Genomic DNA, 18,318 nt, shown 5'->3' with positions numbered 1-18,318 from the left:
TGGAAAGCCAGTACTATCTGTCGTTCATTGGCTTGATCAATGCCAGCCTTGCCTTGCCAAGTCTGGGAAGCCAACTCTCACACGTCATGCATAAAAAATTAGCTACACTGAGAACACTGCCCACTGAGAGTCAGTTAGAGAGGCCAAGGGAGCTGGGGAGACAAGAGGAGCACGAGAAAAAGAGAAAGAGAGATGCCTGCTGTTGCCACCTGCCACCCTGAACCCTCCCAACCATGCTGCGTCCAAAACCGCACTTGACAAATGAGTGCGGGGACGCAGAGCATAGGCAAAGTCCCAGAGCTACAACACTAACAATGCACATACACTACTCCGTGGAGAGCAAGGTGTGTGTGTGTCGGTTAGTGTGTGTTTTAAAAAAAAATGGAAAGAAAAGTACACAGAGGAAAAGGCAAAGAAAAAATGTGGCAAGGACTGAGGCTTCACAAGTCTTTAACGATGGGAATTAACCAGGAAAAGAAAAATATTTAGAACATTTCACAACAATAAAAGAGAAATTATCCCAAAACCACCCTTTGAATTATTAAAAGGGACACCGCTGAAAACTGAGGAAAGTGCATCAGATGTACTGTTTGCTCTCTGTGTGTGGACTCAAACACTCACTGTGGTGTCATGGATTCATCACTGCTCATCACAGGTTACACAAGCTTTTGAGATGTAAGAGTTAACTTTTACTGTTGCTCATCATCTTCAGCAGATTTTAAACCCAGATAAAAGACATATTGATGCAACTTCAAGTGACTCACCAGTTTACATCCTGAGAGTTAATCTTCACTGACAGAATCTATAGACCTAATATCAAACTACAGGCACACAGGTTTGAATTGTCAAACCTCTAAAAATTCATACGCCTGAGAAATTCCAGTGTCAGTTTGTAACTGCACTGAAAAAAAGAGTAATATTTACTTGAAAAAAATCTAAGAAAGTTTTTTCACTCTGAAATTTCTTTATACAAGGAGAATCTTCCTTAAACTTAAATATAAATATAGTATATAAAGCTTAATGTGATTTTTTCAATAAGAAAAACTCAGGTAACATTAACTAGGAATTATCATTTCAATATTTTCATTGAATTTCACTCTCTTCATTAGCATTTTCTCCAAGTAACTAAGACAGGGTACAACCTGGACGGCAAGCCAGTCAATCACAAAAAAGTTCCAAGGAAAAGGCTGAAGCAATGAAGTATTATGAGCGATACAGGTGCCAACAGAGACTGAATATTGGAGAAATGTACGACCGGTGGAAAAAGCTGCAGAGGGATTTGGGACTGAAGACTGACGCAGAGACAGCTGAGTTTCTGTTGAACAGGTAATGACTTTGTTTACCACAGTGGGAGATGTCAGCTGAATAACTCTAGTTAGTCTGTGCCTATACTGGCTAATGACTGAACGCTGCTGGTGGGAACGGGTCGGCTCTGTCTAAAGATTTTAGCAGAAGTTAGCCACGCATCTTTAGCATTGTAAACTGAGCTGGTGAAGACACGCTTAGAAAGGTAAAGCCTCGCCCACAGTCGGCTCTGCTCTGATCAGCTGGCAGTGGCAACGCCAGACCAGCTTCGCCGGCTAATTCATGGTTTTGATCGCCCCGGTCTCATTAAAAAGCTACCACTGTGTGTTACAAGGAGGATGACTGTCTTGTTTGTTACATTTTCAGCCGGCCAGCTTGCTCTGGCGGAGGGGGCGGGATCTTGGAACACGGAGGGGAGGGGTGAGTGAGGCTGCGTTTTCCAAATATGTCTCATCAGCCAAACTGGGTTTCAGATCATAGACCATAGCTTTAATTGAGGTTGGATTAAGAATACACATCAAATTAAACACACGCAGACGTCGCTGGTGTTTTAGTGTAAAGTGTGACCCTGTCAACTGGTGAGTCTCGGCCGTTAATCACGGCTGCCATCGGCTGAAAGTCACCAGTTAGCATGGTCGCTGTTAATGCCAAAACACTGGTTGCGCTGTAATGGTCGAAACTTGCCTCTATTGTGTAGTATTGTTTTTGACAGTAGTCCACAGAAGAACATACATTCTAGTGCTTTTAACAGGTTGAATTTAGTGTTTGAAAAAGGCTAACTCGTCTGAATGAATGGAGCTAAACGCTGCTTCTTCGGTCGAGATGCGTGCGCATCTTCATGATGTCATAGACTGATAATCTCTCTATAGGACCCAGAGGTACACATCATATATCCTCTCGTATGTTTAGATTCTCTTCATCACAACGCTTAGGACAGAGACAGAGCAAGTACGTCCTGAGGTTGCACCTGACATGTTAAAACCTGTACATATAAGCACACACAGAAACTGTGAAATAGATCAGGGGGGTGTTCTGCTTTACCATCCTCCATTCTAAATATTCACCATGAGGAATAACATCACCTCTAGCTCCTGTTTGCCCTTCATCGTGTCATGTTGAGTCAGTGTGCTCCCACCCTTCCTTCAATCTACATCTCTTTCTCTCTTTCAATCCTTTAGACAAATAAAATCTGGCACTGAGCCCGAATACCAAGGATATAATGATTATGTCCGAATGACAACCCTGTTCCTCCTCTGCCAACGGTGCCTGGAACCTTTGTCGTAAACACAGGAGCCTGTTTATGAAAGCTTTTACACTGATCACACAGGACATCTCATTAAATGAACACACTGGCTTCAGTTTATTTGATGAGCTGAAGACAAAATGGATTACAGTCTGGTTAGTGTAACGATTGACACAGCAACTTTTCTGAGTCTTGAGTCTACCGTCACTTGTTTAGAGTCTTCTCATGACCCTTCCTCTGTCCAGTGGTATTTTGTTTTCTGTGGGCTCATTTACTTATCCTCAAACCATATTACACATGTTTACCAGGTATTATTCTTGGCATGGCTCCACCTGAAGCCAGTCTGAGTCCAGATCTAATCAATCTGAGCTCAGAGCACTGACAGAAACCCGATGTCCCTGTCTGTGGTGCTGAAGAAGTTGCTAAATACACTTTGGCATGACTTGAATGCTCGACACACAGCCTTCTTACACTGCAGTGGAGGTTAGGATATGTTGATCTAGAGTAAAGAAGAAGTTAAACTACTGCTTTTGGAGGAGTGTTACAACGGTTCTACAAGTGCAGTGCTGCTGGCTGTAGACATCATCTGCAGTGAGAAAAAGGAAAAAGGAGATGGAAAGAGTTGAATTGTGCTGCTGTCTTCTTGCAAAAAAGCTTTTCTCCATCTTCACTCTTTAACTGTTGCCTGTGTACTGAGGCCGATTCAGCAGGTCTTATTTCAATTACATGAAATGCAGGTATTACTGTGGGGAAAATAAGTAATGAACGCATCAACTTTTATCTCATCACATTTATTTCCAAAGATACAATTCAAACAAAATTTCTACCAGACATTGGTGTTAACCGAAATAACCCACACATGAAAAGAAATCACAACGTTAAGGTCCATAAATAATGATTATGTGGAATTTAGTACGATAACACAAGAAAAAGTATTGAACACGCTAACTGAGACTCATCTAATACTTAGTGGAGAAGCCTTTGTTTGCAATGACAGCTTCCAGAAGCTTCTTGTATGTTTGAACTAATGGCCCACACTGCTCGGGTGTGATTTTGGCCCATTCCTCTGCACAGATTGTCTTTAAATCTGGAACATTCTTTGGTGCCCTCTGGTGAAGAACTTTCCTTTAGTTCTTTCCACAAATTTTCAGTTGGATTGAAGTCAGGTGATTGACTAGGCCATTCTAACAGACTGATTTTCTTTTTTTTCAACTATTTGAGAGTCAACTTTGCCGTGTGCTTTGGATCGTTGTCCTGCTGGAAGGTCCAGCCACGTCTCATCTTCATCATCCTGGTGGATGGCAGCAGATTCACATCAAGAATTTCCCCATACATGGCTCCATTCATTGCTCCGTCAATTATATGAAGTATGCCAACACCATGAGATGAGAAACAACCCCATGCCATGATGCTTCCACCTCCAAACTTCACTGTTGGTGTAATGTTTTTGGGTGATGTGCAGTGCCATTTCTCCTCCAAACATGGTATGTAGTATGACAGCAGAAAAGTTCAATTTTGGTCTAATAGACAACATTCTCCCAGTATTCTACACTCTTGTCAAGATGCTGTTTAGCAAACTTTTAACAAGCTTCAACATGCCTTTTCTTGAGGAATGGAGTCTTGCGGGTTGAGTGTCCATTGAGGCCATGGCGGTTGAGTGCATTGCCTATTGTTTTCTCTGTAACAATTGTACCTGCTGCCTCCAAATCTTTCTGGAGCACTTTCAGGGTGGTCCTTGGCTCGTTGAGTACTCTTCTGACTATCTTTCTGACTCCCTAGTCAGAAATCTTGCAAGGAGCTCCTGTGCGTGGCCTGTTGATGGTAAGGTGGTGCTTCTTCCACTTGTGAATAATGGCCCCAACGGTGCTGACTGGAATATTCAGGTGCTAAATCTGTAACCAGTTCCATTCTGATGCTGAGCAACAATCAGGTTGTGAATGTCTTCAGAGAGCTCTTTGCCTTTACCCATCATGAGGTGTGTGGTATTTAACTGCTTGGTGAAAAAACACCTTTTTTATAGGACCATCAATTTGTTCTAGCCCAGCTGATGTTGGTTTGCACTAGTTAAAGTAAAAATTACTGACAGATTTCAGGTGGTATGGTGCATTTCCATGGTGGGTTCAATACTTTTTTTTTCTGTGTTATCGTTCCTAATCCCACATAATCATTATTAATAGACTTGAATGTCATGATTTCTTTTCATGTGTGGATTATTTGAGCTAATACCAATGTGTGGTAGAAATTTTGTTTAAATTGCAGCTTTGGAAATAAATGTAATGAGAAAAAAGTTTATTACTTATTTTCCCCATTGTATGTCTGACTGCTCTATTCTTCAATAACATAATACAACAAGGCGCACACACAGCACATTGCTGTAACACCTGCATGCCCAGACAACAAGACAGTAACTAATATGTTTCACCAGAGTTCAATATGTCTTTCATTTAAGTCAAATTCTAAACCACAGACTCCAAAAGTATGTGTAAGTGTGTTCACAAGAACTACCTGCCCTTGACTGTATACCTTTGCAAAGTGTTCTTCAATAAAATACAACAGAAAGAAGCTTCAAGAAAGAACCAGCAGCATTGTTTCCAAGCTTTCATCATCCATTCAGCAAAGGTTGGGATGATCATGAGTTCACCTGCACAATGGACTTATATAAAAAGTGAACACCCACTCAAACAATTCATGTTCCTCCCTTAGTCTGTCAAAGAAAGAAGTAAATTGTTTCTCACTCAAATGCTGCAGCTAGTTTTGACTGTTTGGGAAATTTCTGCTGACTGCAAACATAGCGTGTGCTCAAGCTGTCACAAGGCAAACTCTGTTTGCTTCTGTGTCTATGTGCAAAGTTTCTGGGTTTCTCTACCACTCCTTTATTTTTAAAGACACCCTGTGGAGCTGGGACTACAGCAGTAGATACAGAGCTGCCATTGTGTTACCCCCTCAGTGCTGACCTGATCAATAGCTGGTGGTACCGGCTAACAAATGTCGCTAAATGCCAGCTGTGACAGGGAGGATGTAACCGTAACTATGGGTGGAAACAAAGCAGGGTGCGAACTTTAAAAGAAATCTGCCGTGTCATGGTTTATGAAGAGGAGAGAATGTGAGATTTAAAGCTCAGGGTGCTTTCACGTTCTTTTTACTGAAGGCTTTACCATTAAGCAGCTGAGGAAAAAGATGAGCAGGAGCCACACATTAAGCTAAACACAGAGACCCTGTTAACAGCTCAGCTGTGTCTTGGGTTGATTCTGCAACTTGAGTCAGTTTAAATGTTACATTTCAAAGAATCGTTCAATGTGTCCTAAGAGAACCTATCATTATTACAAAGCTCTGTAAGCGAGCCAAGGTTGAGTCAATAAAGAAATCAAGTATTCTACATTCACTGGCCTCTTTATTAGATACACCTGCTCAGTGGCTTGATGACGCAAGTGTGTAACCAGCAAATCACATGGCAGCAGCTCTGCAGCATTTAGTCATGTAGGCAAACTAAAGGAGAGCTGCTGAAGTTTAAACTGAGCTTCAGAATGAAGAAGAAAGGTGGTTTAAGAGACTTTGAATGTGCCATGGTTGATGGCTTGACAAACTGCTGATCCACTTAGTGGAGCAGATAACTGTAAAATTTCAAGAGAATCGTTCAAATGGTGATGCAAGCATGAAATTTGGTACAGATACTCTCTTAGGGTCACTCTTTTGAAATAAAACGTTAGACACGCCAAAATTTAATATGGCGGCCATTTTTAAAGATGGACGCCATTTCTATCAAACGATTCTTATTTCAAAAGTTCAAATGGTGATGCAGGCATGAAATTTGGTACAGATACTCTCTAAGAGACACTCTTTTGAAACAAAACGATAGACAAGACACAATTTCAAGATGGCTGCCATTTTCATAGATGGACGCCATTTGTATCAGAAGATTCTTATATCAAAAGTTCTAATGGTGATGCAAGCATGAAATTTGGTACAGATACTCTCTAAGAAACACTCTTTTGAAACAAAACGTTAGACACAACACAATTTCAAGATGGCTGCCATTTTCATAGATGGACGCCATTTCTATCAGACGATTCTTATATCAAAAGTTCTAATGGTGATGCAAGCATGAAATTTGGTACAGATACTCTCTAAGGGACACTCTTTTGAAATAAAACGTTAGACACAACACAATTTCAAGATGGCGGCCATTTTCATAGATGGACGCCATTTCTATCAGACGATTCTTATATCAAAAGTTCTAATGGTGATGCAAGCATGAAATTTGGTACAGGTACTCTCTAAGGGACACTCTTTTGAAACAAAACGTTAGACACAACAAAATGTCAAGATGGCGGCCATTTTTAAAGATGGCTGCTATTTTTATTGTATGCTCCTTTTTTTTATGGTTCTAATGGTGATGCAAGCTTAAAAGATGGCACAAATACTCCTTCTGAGCCACTCATTTGAACAAGGAATGTTCAAAATGGTAGTCATTTTTCAGGATAACCACCACCGTGCTAGAAAACTGGTGTTAAGAGTGCTCGTGAGGTCCCTTTACAAGGAACCATTTACAGCCACTCGAAACTTCAAAACTGTAAGCCAAGAGTGTTTATTTGACTGTGTTTTGTCTAACTCCTTACCCTTGACCTGTCCGAATTGGTTAAACCTGCCAGAACTGCCCCCTAACGGCATAGCTCACAGAGTTCATCAGAGTACACAAGCTCCTTTACCGTAACAAGGTAACAGTCACAAGGGAGGCTTTGTTTTTTTTTTGTTTTTTTTTGCTTTTTATGCTTTCATATATATTTATATATATACTAGTGCTGGGCAAGTTAACGCGTTATTTTCACGTTAACCCGTCAATCTATTAATGCCGTTGAATATTTTATCGCGCATTAGTGCATGTTGCTCACATGCTTTTATTTTGTATGTCTGTTGCTGACCACGGTGGAACCGGAAGTGAAATTGGCGGAAAAACACAATGAGGAACCAAAATGTATATGTGTATCACTCTGCGCGCACGGCATGCCAGATATAAACAAACGCAGGTAGTCTGCCAGGACGAAGAGACACGATGAGAATTAGAGCCTTATTTAGCGGTGTAAGTAATGCGCTGAAAATTCTCTAAATAAAGCGTGAATGCAGACCGATATCAGCGTTTTTTGGTGGGAGTCAGTTTATTTGTGTTTTTCGTCAAGTAAATTATGGCCCCGTCTGAGTGTAGAGGAAACTATACCATATATATATATATATATATATATATATATATATATATATATATATATATATATATATATATATATATATATATATATGTGTGTGTGTTTTTTTTAAGAGCAAGAGAGAGAGGGGAACAGAGAGACACAGAAAGAAAGAAAAGATAACTACACAAAGACTGAGCCCTACCAAAGACTCAAGCTGGCTGCTTACTCTTCTATTCACACTTGCAGCTGCACAGTGCTGTGCAGGTGAACCCCAACCTGAAACATTTGCACCTTCCAACCTAAGCTGTTTGATTAACAAAAAAAAAAAAAAAAAAAAATCCCTCCAAAATAAGTGCCTGTATTTTAATTCTCTTACCTCTGTAGCATAAAACATATATAATTTTTTCAGGTTATTATTATTTTTCTTCATAAAATTATTTTAATAGTAATAACAATTATTATTATTATTTAACGTCTTTTAATGTATTCTTTTTAGCATTCATGTAATTATTGTTTTTACCATTAAATTATTAGTATTGTCATGATTATTAATGTTCTTGAAAACAGAGCTTTTAAAACAAAATGGTGGCCATCTTGAAAAATGTCGGCAATCTTCAATTTTTGTATGTCTAGCATAGTTATTGTGTCCCTTAAAGAGTAGTTGTGCCAAATTTTACTTTTGCATCACCGTTTGAGTTTGAGTTGGAATAATGAGCGTTCAACTGAAATGGCAGCCATCTTGAATAAAATGGCCCCAATCATGAAAAATGGTCACCAATTTGTATTTTGGGGTGTCTAAATTGATTTTTCATGAGTGTTAGAGAGTGTATGTGCAAAAACTCATGCTCGCATCACCAATAGAAATATTTTAAGATAACAAGTGTTCAACAAAATGGCGGCCATCTTTAAAAATGGCAGCCACCTTGAATTTTTGGCATGTCTAACATTTTGTTTCAAAAGAGTGTTCCTTAGAGAGTATCTGAACCAAATTTCATGCTTGCATCACCATTTGAACTTTTGAAATAAGAATAGTCTGATAGAAATGGCGTCCATCTGAAAAATGGCCGCCATCTTGAATTTGGCATGTCTAACGTTTTATTTCAAAAGAGTGTCCCTTAGGGAGTATCTGTACCAAATTTCATGCTTGCATCACCATTAGAACTTTTGATATAAGAATCGTCTGATAGAAATGGCGTCCATCTATAAAAATGGCCGCCATCTTGTATTTTGACGTGTCTCATGTTTTGTTTCAAAAGAGTGTCCCTTAGAGAGTATCTGTACCAAATTTCATGCTTGCATCATCATGTGAACGATTTTTTCACTTATCTGCTCCACTAACTGGGAATTTAATCCACAACCATCTCTAGGGTTCACAGAGAATGGTCCCAAACGGAGAAAATATCCAGAGAGCAGCAGTTCTCTGGGACTAAATGTCTTGTTGATGCCAGAGGTCAGAGGAGAATGGACAGACTGGTTGGAGCTGATAGAAAGACAACAGTAACTCAAACTAGAAAAGCAATTTCTGAAGAAATTGCGCTGTGAATGCAGAATGCTGAAGCAGCTTGCGCTGAACTGCTAATGCAGAATGCTGAACATGATTCACTGAAGGTATGTCTGAAAATGGTTGAATGAAGTCATGAAAGGCATGCACTGAAATGCTAATGCAGAGTCCTGAACATGAATGACTGAAGATTTGTCTTAAAATGGTTGAATGAAGTCTTTAAAAGCTTGTGCTCAACTGCTGATGTAGAATGCTGAACATGAACGACTGAGGATATGTCTGAAAATTGTTTTAAGAACTCCTGAAAAGCTTGTGCTAAACTGCTAATGCAGAATGCTGAATTAGCCTACCATGAACTCTTGAATAAAAGCAAATGAATGGACGAATAAATTGAATGGATGAATAAATTTAAAGTTGAAATGGTTGCGTCTATTCAAAAATTAAAAGAATGAATTAAATTTTAAAGAACATTTATGGAAATAATGACCTGACTGAGGGAAAATGTAAGTCGGCTATCTTAAACCCTGTTAAAATGTAATCCTGTGTGTGAGTTTTTTAACCATGTAAGCCTGTAGGCTGAGGCCCATCTGAAGCCAGATGTTGCCATTAGGGCTGCACGATTATCGCAATCGCAATCACAATCACAATCGCAATCGCAATCGCAATGTCAGCACATGCAATTACGTAATCGCAAAAGAGGATATCGCAATCGCAATCGCAATGTCAGCACATGCAATTCAGATTTTTCTCCATGATAACCAAGCAAATCTGTAGACTCATCATGACACAACCTTTTTTATTAAATCACAAGCACAATCGCAATCGCAATATTTTCCACCTAATCGCATATCGCACCTTTTCCCCAAATCGTGCAGCTCTAGTTGCCATGGTGATCACTGTTTACCAACTGCCATCAGAGAGCTGGTGGAGTCTGTTGATTCCAACACATTCCCTTTGAAATCAGGGTGTAAAGGTGCTTGCAATTCTGACAAAAAGAATGATGATGAAGCATGAATCAGTGTAATCTAAAATTGGATTTAAAAGTTTGACTGGCTGAATCAATTCAGGAATTAAAGGAAGGAATTTAAATTTCAAGAAGAAAATCTAGGAAAATAAGGAGCTGACTCAGGGAAATGGAAGTCAAATGCTGTTAAAGTGTGATACGTTCTGCCCTGTGTGTGTGTGTGTGTGTGTGTGTGTGTGTGTGTGTGTGTGTGTGTGTGTGTGTGTGTGTGTGTGTGTGAGTGCGCGTGCGTGTGTGTGTGTGTGTGTGTGTGTGTGTGTGTGTGTGTGTGTGTGTGTGTGTGTTCAATCATGTAAACCTGTCTGCTGAGGCTTTTCTGAAGCCAGATTTTGCATTGGTGATCAATGATAAATTAACAGACACATGCTTGTCTTTGTTCCTGGATGTTTTGATGAGTTACTATAAACAGCTGCATGAGATCAAAGGTTTCCACGGTGACCAGCTCGTTAAAGGCAGCAGGTGCAGGTGCACAACTTTGCCCTTGTTACTGTAATCTTCTGAAGATTTTGTGGCAAAGAAGGAGTCCGAACCTCCTGTCACCTTGCCAAAACCGTGAGGGCTGGAATAAAAATGAACACACCGTAGGAATCCTGAGACCCAGAGGAAGCTGTCGATCTAAGTTTCATGCATGAAGGTCAAGAAATGAACCCAAGAGAGTGATAGATAGATGAGGGAAATTTGACTGATCTCTGAGAAAACCCCTCAGGAATTAACATGGAGGTATATTGGGTTTTTTTTAAACTTCTCATGACAGTTGGCCATTTTGCGAAAAAGTGCTCCATCCTTTTGCTTTAAAAACCACTTTGTCAGAAGCAGGACAAGCCTACTTACATTTTGACATATAACCTGTGGCTGCCTACCTGTCAACTGAGCTGTCCTAGTGACTGTAGTGTACAGCTGGCCATGCAGGCACGCCAGCAGACACACAATGCATGGCGCACAGAGAGAAAAAATATATGCATCTTGCCTTTACCTATAGGATGTGGACGGGGCAAACAACGATCGAACAGGACGCGCCTCTTTTGGCTCAAACACGGGACGTCCCGGCTAATGTGGGACAGTTGGCACCCCTGTGCAGTGTAAGGGGGGACTCCTGTGAAATTTTGAGGCCCCCCCACCCCAGTGTGTGAGAAAAAACAAGGGAGCGACAGCTGCGCTGTTCTCAACGCCCCCCCCCATCTGCCGCTCTGCCTCTCTTTCACTCTGAACAGGGAAAGAAAGAAATCGGCCCTTTTTTTTTAACTCTATCTCCCATGATCTTGGAGACTCCTACCACCAAAAAAAGCTAGATTTGTCTCTAGTCGCTTTTCTCTCATTTTCTCGCTGGGGGGTCCAGAAAGTTGCTAAAAATAGTGACAAAATCGCTAAGTTGGCAAAACTGGGCTGAGGGTCATGCACAGAACGCGTGCCCGTTAATCACGCATTAACTAAATTAGTGGCATTAATCGGCAGTGGAAAGGTTCACCAAAAAACCTGCTTCCAACCTGATTTTGAGAAACAACCCATGATTATTTTTTAGGCTTTGTCTCTGAAGCTCCATCCTTCGACCCTCTCTATGATCTCTGCTGACTCTTAGCATGATCACAACACTGAACTTGTTTGACTTGCAACGTTTCGGTGTGTCGTCTGTTGACATTATCTTTGCTGATCTCTCATAGAGAGCACTGGTGTTGCCTAAAGTTCATAATTACCAGTTTACATTATATTGATGGACAAGTTCTGCCGGACCACCACATTTAAAAACATGATTGACACCTACAGATTTCCATGGCAGCCAATGAGTAAATGACTCCCTTCCAATCTGACCACTGTTCTGTCCACAATCATTTCAAGACAAACAGCCAGGAGGTGAACCATGAAGCAAGTGTGATGTGTCTCAGTAGGCCATTCCTGCTCGAGGACAGTACAAATCGGATAGTTTTTTTTAACATTCTTCACAATGATTTAACTCCCTGTAAAGAATCCTTCAGAGACTCGACCAAAAGCTCAGAAACAAAATAAAAAACTCCTTCAAACAGCATCGTTTTGCTCTGAAATGCAGCTTCAGCTTGGACTGAACAGGTGCTTCAGTACATTCCCAGCCTCAGAGGAATACATGTATATCCACTTTAAGTCACACTGTGCATCATGCACACATCAAACAGGCACACAGCACAGGCTGAATGCTACAGCAGTCTAAAGGCACAGATGGCTCCGTGTTCACGAATCACTTCTTATGTACAGACTTGTTTCTCCTACACTCCCTGCACAACCAAATTAAACTGCTTGTGCTTTCTCCTCCAACTCCGCTGAAATGAATAGTTATTTTTCTTTTTTCTTTTTTAAGATGGTGAAGTTTCTATGCTTTCACTGTAATTTCCCACATATTCCTTGAATCTCTATGAATGAATAAAATGTATTATTAGTTTAGAGCTTGTGCTTTGCATAGAAAAGAGAGAGAAAACTGATATTTTTTTATGTTGAAGTGTTGGAGCTTGTGGCAGCTTTCAAATGGCATTCAGAGAAGTCCCAATGAGCTCCAGCTTTTGTCGAAAGGAGAAAAATGAAACAATAATGGCTTTGATATGAACATTAAGTGGTGGATGTTGTTTTCTTTTTCTGATTGTGACCCTGAGCTGCCTCCTTTGTTTTTCATGAACACTTTGTACTGTCTTGTTAAACTGCCCTGAATGTGTAAAGCTGACAAAAAGCTCGACATCTCTTTGGCTTTTTGTCAGACTCAAGGCCTTTCTTTATTCAAGTAGATTTTTTATTGCAGGAAAACTGAAATAGGACACAGGAGAGATTGTTCCAGAACAGTCTGTACGACCTCAAGTAAACATCAGACTGACTGTCACCACTGTAAGAGATGGATGTGTTTTTATGCTAACCAGGCTAATGGCTATACTGATTTCAATCACTGTGTGAGCTGAATGAATAACAGCAGTGGGCCGTGGGTTTGTTCGACACATGCGAGAAGTTTCCACCAGTGTATGATTCCTTTTAACATGACATATTAAAATAAAAAATGGGGAGCAGGGGGGTTAACATTGTGCTGCTTGGAAGTGAAACAATTATCAATTTCTGCTGTGAATGTAATGACAGGCTACAGCTTGAGTAATGAAAAGGACTTAACTGAAAATCCCTCTTGTATACTGGTTCTCCATAAATCCTACACTACAGTTTAAAATTCTTTTTCTTTTGAACTATCCCATCTTGAAGAGCTCATTGTGCTGTATTACCTGTCTGCTTGTTGAACCTATGGTCTCTAATGCTGCGTTCCAGGCAACCTGTAACTCAAAAATTTCCCAGTTGAAATCTCTGAGTTCCGACCTGAAAGGTAACTACGACTTTGGTTTCACTGCAAGGAGTTCTGGCATGTAAACAAACTAACATGGCAGACATTATAAACATAATTCTTAAAAGGGACATGTCATGCTTGTTTCTCCTTTTCACTATGCCAGACTAGGATGCCTGTAAAGCATTTCTGCCCTCAGTACAAGTCATTTAGTTCCTTCATTGCCCCACAATAGCGTTCTCAATATCCTCATTTTAGGCCATTCTGAAGATCTCGTTGAAACGCTCTGTTTGGAGAATGACCTCCAGTAACCTCACAAAGTCACAGCCCTTTGTACTCTGATTGGTCAGTTCTATCAGAGGGGCAGAGGGGGTAGAGCCAGGGGGCAGTTTTTGCAGCATAGCAGTATTTACAAAATTGCCATATTGGTTGGGGCAGACCGAGCGAGTTTGCTGTTTGCCAAAACTTCACCGTAAGGCATTGATAGCACTAATAAAATGGCAGAGTGTAGGATACGTCCTTTTGTATTGGACCCCGAGTCAGACCCGGACGGTTCTGCAGCTCAGGAGGAAGAAAATCCACCTGGACACAGATCATCTCAGGACGCTTCAGTGTGGTGAGTCAAAGCGGTACTATAACATGTATAGTTTATACGTTTATACTCGGCTCTTGGTGGGTGTATCCCTTGGTGGCGGTTGTGTGACTAACTGACTGTCATTTTTTTAAAATTCAGGGGGTGTAAGGTCTTGTTTTCAAATTTATTATATTATATGTAAGTATTAAATCAGGGATCAGCATGATATGTCCCCTTTAATAATTTCAATCACTACAAAAGCCTGCAATTTACCAGCAACAGAAGCTTAAACTTTATATTTTAAGGTATTTGTCGTTATACCGAAACATATTTTGTATTGATTAAAGGGCGGTGCAGAGTTTTAAAGTGATCTTGATAAAGTCTCTCTCCTAGATATAAGCCTGATTATAATCCACATTTTAAAATGATGTTTAAATCTCTTTGAAAACACCACGCCAGAGGATGAAGTTTGGTGGAGAGAAGAGAGATCTGTGTTTTTCTCTGCTGAAAACAATTTCTGTGATTAATTCTATAGTGATGGTGGACACTGGAGCCTAACTGTCAGAAAGAAAAAGGACAGAAGAGTACAAGAAAGATAAACAGGAGAGAGATAGAACACAAGCTAAAGGCTAAAAGGGCTAAACTGTTTGTGCTAATGTTCATTCCAACCCACAGTCAGCAGTTATTCTGCAGTGGTCTGTTCAAACTTGAGAGTCTATCAATAAAATGAAGAGTGAGGTTAAGTTAGCTCTGCTTCGTGGATGACTGGCAGGACATAACCAGGATTCAGTGGTTCACGTCCTTGAGCACTGGGCTGTCAGCTCTACATATAGGCGGCTACTGACATACAGTACTAACTTATGCTTGATGTCAGGTTTCAAACAACTGTACTGATAAATACCTTCCCTTGTCATTTTGTATCCAGTAAAAAGTTGACTTGAGCAAAGAAAATTTGGTCCAAAACAAACACCTGCCTGGTTGAAAGTCACTTCTTTCTTGACAGTGTGCGTGACACTCCAGGCCAGAAGGTGGCGCTGCAGTTTAATAAATACAGATCCTCCTCAAAGCATCTTTAAACACTAGATTCACTTTAGCTCTCTCCCTCAGTTGTTGACATTTTCTAAACTAAATAAATCACTGGACACTGCTTTACAGTTACACACAGGTAAAGTTTTAAAGGTCCAAGAAATCCGGGTAAACAGAAAACAGTCTGCAGCATCATGAACTTAAAAACACATCTAGCTTTGATTTAATGGCTGAATATCTGGCTGAATGTGTCAGCATTGACACCAAATACACGGGAAAGATCAACTTTGCAGAAAGATGTTTTTTCACACTGAACATGAAATCAAAAGGCTGAAACTTAAGAAACAGTGGCTGGAACAGAACTACTCTCCTCTTTTCAGCTTGTCTTGTCCTTTTTTTCCTGAAATTATGCATCTTTACGTCACAGGGACATTTTTTAAATTGCACATTTCTGACACAAACTTTCCTCTTCTCACTTTTTTATCTGATTATTTCCCTTTATATGTTTCTGTACATTTTTTACTCTTGTAGCTGACAGATTAAGGAAAGTGGACAAAGAAACAGTGACTAGATGATGTACAATGGTTTTTGCGCATATTCTGCCTCTTTTCCTAACTTTTCTCTTTCTTCAGACTTAATTGAGTGACACACATTTGAGGCTGTCTCCACCCCAGAGTCTCTGTTATTTTTAGCCAGGTACAAACCTGCGTCAGGCTTTCAATATTCTCACAGTGTTATCTCAATTTGAGAAATGACAGCCGCTGTGATGAGAGATTTTTATCTCCATGCAGAGAAGATAAATGACGGTGGGCCTACCTTGGCAATGGTTTCATGGAACTTGAAAAGTGGGTCCAGCGTCTCCGGTGACTCAGCAGAAAACTGGGCTTCTGACAGGAAACTGGTGGCCTGAGATGGATGAGAGAAAAAAAAGTCATTTACTCGTATCGCAGCGTAAATCTCCCCAATCCCTGTCAGAAAGCTGGAGTTTTTAGACCCAATACTGAATCCAAATCAAGGCAGGAGCAGTCAAAAGCTGACTCTTTGAGTCTTCACTTTTCTTCTCCTCTCATTCTTTTTTTTTTCACTCTGACAGTGCAAGAGTCAAGGTTTTATAACAGGAAACAACCAAAAAGTGCTGTTTACACCACAGAGCTGCCTGCAAGTTTTGTCAAGCTGTCAGAAACGCACAAACATGTGCACTAGTCACATAAACACACACTCAGCTCTTCATGCTCACAGGATGTCATATATTTGTGCCTTCACACACTAAAAACTGACTCATTGCCACCTCAGCTTTCTTTGTAACGTCCTGAGACTAAAGCGCTTCACATTTTGACTTCAAAGTGGAGTTGTTGTCTTTGTACAGAGTTCTTGGTTCTTGTTTTTATTCCTTTTTTGGCACCAAGACAAACTAAGTAGCAGACAAAAAATAATATCAAAAGGTTTAAACATTTAATTTCAGCTCAAAGTGCCCCAGAAATCTAGAAATATCTGACAACTTATTTGTATCCTAATAGCTTCAGACACACACTTGTGTTGCGTTCTCATTCTGGGTTGTTGGGTGACATTTTGTCTCTTTGGTGAACAAAACGATAAAGTTACAGATCTGTTGTGGCTGGGCCTACACTGGTGTTGTTGTTATTATTACACAACTCATTATTAAATGATGTATTTCTCATATATTACATTTTACTCCTTTGATGGAAAACAAGAGGCAGAAACCTCTTTGACTTTAGTCCGTCATGGTCACTTGCATGATTTTGCACAAAGAATTCTTTCAACAGCATGACATAAATTCTCCACCTGACACCACCTGGAAAGTTCAAGAAAATTGCAGAATTATTGCTGGTCACTCCATAATAGAGTATCAGACAGGATGAAGAGCAGAATGTGGCCTGATGATGGTGTCTTAGTGAGTATGTCGGTGCATTTTTAGTGCCCCATTTTCCAACCTCTCCCCCAGACCAGACTGTCTCACGGTAAACAGGATTAGGTCCAGTTCAAACCAAAAACACATAGGGCTCTAATTTCATGGCGCAGCGCAGGGGGCGCAAGCCTGGCGCACCCCGCGCAGTGTTAATTTCGTGCTGCGCACCGCTGTGCGCTGCAGATTTGACAATTTGGTAGACTGTCTGCGCAGAGATGGGTGTGACTGCGCGCCAGGGGGAGTAGACAGCGCACCAGGGGGAGGTGTCAGCAGATTCATGTTGGCGCAGTGACAATTTCGTGCAGAAAAAGTGCGCTGAAAGCTCGCCAGCTCCAACCTGGTCTATCCTCAGCGCAAAGCGGAGCGCACCCCACGCAGCTGTAATTTGGTGACAGGCGCACACGTGCGCACATGTCAACAAATCCTCAGAGGCAGGTTTCCAGAGTGTCAGGCACATTTTATTGCAATAAACAATCACAGCAATCACTATTTAATGTAACTGTCTGAACCAGTATATACATTTATATCTATATTAACTGTCCCGTCACATCTGATGTCAGATTAAAGCCGTTTGTCATAATGGAAAGTTAACCTGACGGCAGCTGGAAGTTTGATGCACATCTTACAATTAAACAATAAACAGCCTTAACATCTGATACTGAGTATATATCTGGCTTCTCTCATTTCATTTAATTCAAAGAAAAGAGGGAGAGAAAAGACGAAGAAAAAAGAGACAAAATCAGTGTATGTCACTCAGGATTTACCCGTGATTTCCCATATTTCTCTGTTTTAGTCTTTATTTTTAACTTGATTGAAAAAGATGGAGTACATTATTGTAAGGAGGATGAGGTGGAGACACCGGGAGAGTATACAGTATATCACCAAAGGTTCTGCTATTTGGTGATGACAAACCAGGAGTGCAGGTGGATCAAAAGTATTCTGAATGGATAAGCCAGCTGTGTAACTGTCTCTTCATTTTGTTCTCCTATTAATGACAAAGGAACAGATTACATCTGTCCCGGGAGCTGGCCCACACGGTGACGCGCTTCGTGTCCCGCTGTCCATTCTCCTGCTGCAGAGACAGCGGCTCTGACCGTCTCTGCTACCGGGTCTTTCCAGCACACCTTCCACGGTGCTGGGGATCACTCAGACCAATCAGAGGCTGCCTCGGCTGCAGTTCATTTAAAGGCAAGGAGAGGCGCTCATTTGATTGGTGAAAGCAGCGCTCTGCTGTGTTAAGCCCACTCACGGCTTTTCTCCT

General features: G+C 40.7%; 1 protein-coding gene across 1 annotated transcript in view; it reads right to left on the bottom strand.

The window, feature by feature from the left end:
• naaladl2 (N-acetylated alpha-linked acidic dipeptidase like 2) overlaps positions 1-18,318 on the bottom strand; it is an 894,403-nt gene that overhangs the window by 136,689 nt on the left and 739,396 nt on the right. Inside the window, exon 16 of the mRNA XM_074668343.1 lies at positions 15,947-16,036. Coding sequence (XP_074524444.1) covers positions 15,947-16,036 — 90 coding nt within the window. The remainder of the gene's footprint in view (positions 1-15,946; positions 16,037-18,318) is intronic.

The sequence above is a fragment of the Halichoeres trimaculatus genome, unplaced genomic scaffold (assembly GCF_033239565.1).
Source record: "Halichoeres trimaculatus isolate MK-OKI-2021-1 unplaced genomic scaffold, fHalTri1.1 fHalTri1_scaffold_4, whole genome shotgun sequence".
NCBI lineage: Eukaryota > Metazoa > Chordata > Actinopteri > Labriformes > Labridae > Halichoeres > Halichoeres trimaculatus.
This window is presented reverse-complemented; position numbering and strand designations above follow the sequence as displayed.